The following is a 6239-nucleotide window of genomic DNA, read 5'->3' as shown; positions in this document are numbered from 1 at the left end:
TATGTATGGATTGTGATAAGAATTGTACGAGCCCCCAATAAAATAATTTTTTTTTAAATTTACAGTCTACTTTGATAAATAGTAACTGAGATCTTGAAAGCTCATGAGCAGCCATCTAAGGTGCAATTATTGGTCTCTTCCTGACTGAGAGAAAGAAGATGATGAAAATCAAAGACGCATGGAAGCAATTAGTCCAACGGACTAATCGACCATGCAGGCATCGGTCTCCATGACCTTGAGGTCTGGCTGCAGCAACCACTGTGTTCTGAACAGGATCACATCAGGAAATCCTAGATAGAGTGGAAGACAAATTGGAACAAAGTTAAAAAAATAATAAAAACCACTCAAGCTTACTGGTCAGATAGGGACCAGAGACCCTCCTAGACAATGGCCCTTAGTCATCCTGCAGGTCTGGAATTGAGCTTACCCCCAAGACTTAATTTCCAGCCAAACAATGCCGGTCTACAAGTGGAAAAGAAGGCACAGCTTAGACTAGTCAATCCTTTGAGATCAAAAGGGCAGCATTTACCCAAGGACAGAGTTCATAAGGGTTAGAAAAGGAGGAGGAGTGGAGCCAGGAGACACAGGGAGGCAGTGGGCTAAGTGGTTTTCCATTGTGGGGTCTGCAACAATGACATGAAGCAAACGGTGTAAGGATTGTTGAGTAGAAGACTGATCTGCTCTGTAAATCTTAACCCAGTTGACAACAAAAATGTAAGGAGAGTGTATAGATATAGATGAAGATATATCAAGAAACCATAGCTTTTTATTTTGATATTTTTGTTTACTAAAGGTTTTTTTTACATTATTGTTCAATAAAGGTTTTTATATTTCTTAACTTACTCTTGTATCTTGATAAACATTTAGAATGAGTATCTTCTATATAAAATAAGAATTTTGTTTTTCTTTTTTTTTTTTTTAATAAGAATTTTCTTTATAGAGGTTTGTAGAAATTTCCTAGAGGAAAGTTAGAAAATAACAACCCCAAACACTGGAGAACAATAAAACTCTAAATTTCTAAGCGGTTTTATTTGTCACACTTGGTTTTGGGGTGTCACAGGTGCTGCCCTTCCCAAAATGAGAGGAATAAGGTGGAATGCTAGACAAAAATATGAAGAAGAAAATATGCCATCCACAATCCACTACCTAGAAATAACTGGGATTAACAATTTTGGGGATATTCATAAGGGATATTTCTCTATGGAGGTCTGCCGCTAGGTGAATGAATGGAAAGCTAGATAACACACAAATAACTTGAAAAGAATGAGAGCAGGCTTTCTACTTGTTCTTTTAAAAGAAAGATACTGTTAATTGGTGGCATTGCACTGTACATGTAGAAATTGTTGCATTGGCACATGTTTCGGTGTATGCCTTTTCACCACAGCTAAAATTTATTTTCAGATGAAGAATATTAAACCTAAGAAAAATTGGAATTTTAGAATATTGCTCTCTTCTGAATTCAAATCATCCCTATTGGCTGACGTGTGTGTGTGTGTGTGTGTGTGTGTGTGTGTGTGTGTGTGTGTGTGTGTGTGTTGCAGATGAATGGCATTGATATTCTGGAACCTCAATAAGGTCTTATAAAAAAAATAATTAGGTCTTATCCTCAAACTTAGTTAAAAGACTGCCTTATAAATGGAGTTAGGAGACATGAGTTTTCATCTCATTTCTACTTCTTATTTGCTGTGGACCTTACTAATATTATAGTTTTTGTTCTCCAATTTCTTCTGTGTACTCCAAAATGACATTGTCATGAATAATATCCAAAAGGAACTACTTCATGCTAAATCACTTTCAAAAGCATATATGCCTCTGAGGTTCCCCCAGATTCTCTTGTAACTGTGGTGTGCTTCTAGCAGACATTAGCTAAATGTTTCCAGAGATTTGTTAACTGATATTGTGAGAAGAATGTCCGTAGATGTCCTGTAATTCACCCAAAAGTGCAAACTAAAACCATTCTTATAAGAACAAGCCTAACTAATCAGGCATAGCTTTTAAAAATGGATTTTCCAATATAAAAACAAAAACACAAACAGCAAAAGACAGACTAAATGAACAGGAAAAAAATCAGAATAAATGAATAGCAAAAGACAGAATAAATGAACAAAAGACAGAATAAATTAAAAACACTTTGTTGTTTTTGTTGTTCATCAAAAGACTACCGAAAACAAAGAAAAAGTGAAAAGACAAACTCCAACTGGAGGACACTACTCACCTGGCAAGAATCTAACCAACCAAGATATACATAAAACGACAGCTTACCAGCAGAAAGACAAATAACAAAATAATAAAATGGACAAAACGCTTGAATAGACATTTCCCCAAAGAGGTCAATCAAATGGCCACTGAACACTGGACATCTGCTCAGTGTCATGAGGCATCCCAGAGGCAAATCCAAACGAGTGAGATGCCAGGGCACTCCCGGCGGGATGGCTAAGATGAAAAGAGCAAGACAAAGCAAACACAATTGAGTAGCTGCTGAGGATGTGGTGCAGATGCCCAGCGGTTTGGCTCTTGTGGAAAGCAGTGTGGTGGGTCCTCAGAAAACTGAAAATAGAACTACCAAATGATGGAGCCACTCCGTTTCTAGGTATAGCAAACCTGCGAAAGCAGAGCCTCACAAAGAGACTGTACACCAATGTACACAAGCACTGGTCACCAAAGTTAGAGGGGAAAGCAAACTCCATGCCCACCAACAGACGAATGGCTAAGAGAAGTGTGGCACAGACAGACAGCCAGACCCCTACTCAACTAGGAGAAATGAAGTACTCGTTCGTGCAGCAGGAAGAATGGATCTTAAAGACATTATGCTGAATGAAATAAGCCGACTACGGAAAGACAAGTATTGCGTGATCTCACAGAAAAAGACAAGCAAAGGCAAATAGAGAAACAAACGTTTATTAGTGGTTACCAGTGGCGGAAGAATGATGATGGGAAAATCACTGTGATAAAGGGTAAGGTGGCACAGCTGATCATTGCACAATGACTGTCCATGAGTTGGACAGCTGTAAAAAAGTAGATGAGCAAAAGTTGAATGATAGATAGATTTACAACAAGGACTTTTAAAAAGGTGTTAATGCGGTGGTGGTTTATGTGCAACCAGGCACCTCGTGATTTGGTCCCTCAATTGGGAACTGCAGGGATGTGGTTTCATGGGCTACCCATCGACTGCCTCCTAGTTCATTGGCCTGATAATTAAGTCCCAGCCATTAACAAGCCAGAATTTTAGTTCTTCAGGAATCTTTACTGGACTTCAACTCTGCTCACGACTGTGTCCTCTTTGTCAACAGCTGGATGTAGTGGCCCTTTCTTTCCCGAGGAAGCTGTCTCGCTGGGACTGCCAGCCATCCCCACTGCCAGACGTCTTCTGCTCGCTCTTGGTTTTCACGCGTGTCTGAAGAGCTTGGGAGTGGCCGTGACAGGCGCAACAAGTGGCGTCTTCTCATCTGGAACAACAGGAAAAGGGCAGTCAAAAATGGGAGGAGAATTTGGAATGTGTGGCTAATTGTCTCCCTGAACGGCCTCCTTGGTCATAAGACCAGAAAAACGGAATGATGGCCGACTACCCTCCCTGCATTTTTCTTTATCGGCTATAGTCCCTTTTATTTTCTCTGTTGATAATCAAACCGAAAAGCCAGGCGTACATCCATTTTTTAATACGCGAGCATTTTCAAGTACATCATTTGGACACGAGAAGGACGAGGACCATGAAACACGTGTGCACAGAGACCCCCACAGGAGTGAGGGTCGGCAGTTCCACACAGATTTCCGCTGAGAGACCATTGCGTAATTGCTGGCACTAAACAGGGCGGTAGAATTCCTTGCCAGGAACCTTAGTAAATCATGCCGATAGTTCAGTGATCAAGCAAGACTCTTCTCCTCCAGGGGTGTATAGGCCGCATCGCTCCCATTCACAGGCATAGTGGGGCTCCATCCACCCAGGACTTGGGCGCATCTGGCTGATCAGTGAGAATTTCAGCATACTGAGGCCTCCCATGCCCAACATGACGTTGAAGGGCTCTTTTCTCCCTGCCACAGCCTCGTTAACAGCAGATTCCTTTTTATCTGTGTTTCCTGGAATCCTCTAGAATGGAATCCACATGCTTGGAAGGAATATAAAAGAGCTGGTTTTATCTAGTAATTAAGTCCTAGTCCTCATCAAGGCGGGGTTTTAGTTTTTCGGGAATCTTGACTTTGACTTCAACTCTGGCCGTGAAAGTTTCCTCCTTTGTAGCACTTAGAACTACTTGGGCCCTTTTCATCCCAGGGGGCTGAAGTGTCCTGCTGGAGCTGCCCGCCAGCCATCTCCCCTTCCAGGTGTTCTCTGCTGATTGGTTTCCACGTCAACACGTTTCTGTCGCAGCCGGCAGCCCGTCCTCTGCCCCTCCACACCCCCACGACTGCCCCTTAACTTTCCACCCACCCGGCTCATTACTGAACATTTTTGATCCAAGATTCTACAGAAGAATCCTGATTAAAGGTGGGAAATGTAGGAGAGATTTAGAAATTCTCATCGACTCCAGACTTTGTGGACCCACGAAGGCTGGATAAACACTAGGAACTACGGTCCTGAGACCATCTTTAAACCATAAACTACAAATGTCCCCTAAAGTAACCTAAAACCAGCTTAATTAGTAAGCAATGTCCACCTTGAGCATTGTGCTCTTATAAGACCGATCGACGATCAGCACAGGGTCAAATTAACAACAGCCACTTGGAAGATTCGACAGGAACCTTCGGGGGGCAGTGAGGGAGAAAGAACCCAAAGGAACGGGAGCATGATTGCAGAATTCAGAGCTTCGTCAGCGTCGCTGAATAGTACACGTGGAAACTGGGATTCCTGTGTGCTTTGCTGTGTATCTTCTCAACAGCAACAGTAAAATAAACAAATTAGGAAGAAACTGTTCATGTAATTCTCTTTAGAAAAGGCAGAAAGCGTCTCGCACCCAGGATGGAACCGGAAGAGGGGACCCGCCCTTGTGGCGGCTGCAGAAGGTGCCGGCGGAGCTGGGCCCGCAGCTTCTTCACAAAATGATTGATGGCATGTGTGGCCGGGCTTATCCTCTCCACCAAGACTATCAGAGCGTTTGGGATTCAACAGAGTGGATTCACGTTCGAGAAGACATTACCACATTTTTCAAAGATGCCGTGGGCAAAAGTTTATCTGATGAAGAGATATCTCAGCAGTTGAATCAGTTGCATTCTTTTCATCAGGAAGCAATCCTGAAATGCTTGCGAAGCCGAAAAGATGAAATCAAGCAGGCTCTGTGGGGGGAAATCGTGGCTATTTCCTCTGCCCAGCTTCAGGACTTTGATTGGCAGCTAAAGCTTGCACTTTCCAGTGACAAGATTGCTACCTTACAGATGCCACTGTTAACCCTTCACCTGGATGTGAAGGAAAAGGGTGCAGTTACACCCTATTCTGTCGAGATGAGTAAAGAAGAGCTGCAGAGTCTCACCGAACCCTTGGAAGCGGCTAATAAGGTGGTCTTGCAGTTGAAATAAGGAGAAGTGATGACGAACAGAGCTGTTACTATTCCCTGCGCCACCTGATCTGGCGGAACGAATGCTGTGCGCTCAGAAAACCTGCAGTGTCCCGGTGCCACACTGAGAAAGATGAGATTACAAACATAAAAGGTTATTACCTTCCCCGAAGAACAGGAAATGACGTGGTTGGTAGAAAATGCATAAGAAACGAAGATGAGAAAGCTCGTAGCTGTTTATATTTTCATATTGACTATTTTGCTTCATTTATTTAATATTTGAGGAATCTTTATCGATAAACAGTTTAGTATGTAAAGCAAAAAGGCAAATTAGAATGTAATGTAAACATACAAAGCACAAATATACTTGAATGATGCTTAAAAGAAGTCTGTAAATAGCAAGGATGACATGTATTATGTAATTATTGTGGTACTTTTAAAAATAACTTTTTAAAAGAAGGCTTACACTATACATTTAACTAAGGAGATTCCATATTTTTCTCATATTTCAAAGGAAAGATGATAAAAGATCAAATTTGAGAAAGAAGCCCTTCAGATATGAGTGAGGAAAAATACTCTAAATTTGTATAACAATTCTGTGTATAAATTCTAGAAACAAACATTTTGATTAGAACATTAGTAAAAAATGAAAGGAGCAATTACTTCTGCATTTCTGTGTCTGGCCAGAAGAATGTGTTCTGGTAAAAGAGTACATGCTATCGTAGAGTGTATATATCATTATAAAATGTCAGATAA

The 6239-nt window shown here is 41.5% G+C and overlaps 1 protein-coding gene and 1 pseudogene across 1 annotated transcript; one reads left to right on the top strand and one right to left on the bottom strand.

Moving 5' to 3' along the window:
• Positions 1 to 3442: 3442 nt before the first annotated feature.
• Positions 3443 to 4432, bottom strand: LOC101661459 (annotated as a pseudogene).
• A 519-nt stretch (positions 4433 to 4951) lies between these two features.
• Positions 4952 to 5650, top strand: LOC101653721 (COMM domain-containing protein 8-like). The gene is given in 2 exon segments (XM_030886991.2): positions 4952 to 4972; positions 4975 to 5650. Coding segments are annotated over 2 exon segments (552 nt in total). The 3' UTR covers positions 5506 to 5650.
• The last annotated feature ends 589 nt before the right edge of the window (positions 5651 to 6239 follow it).

This window comes from Echinops telfairi, unplaced genomic scaffold (genome assembly GCF_000313985.2).
Source record: "Echinops telfairi isolate 266 unplaced genomic scaffold, ASM31398v2 ScPeMD7_5592;HRSCAF=6446, whole genome shotgun sequence".
Classification (NCBI taxonomy): Eukaryota; Metazoa; Chordata; class Mammalia; order Afrosoricida; family Tenrecidae; genus Echinops; species Echinops telfairi.
This window is presented reverse-complemented; position numbering and strand designations above follow the sequence as displayed.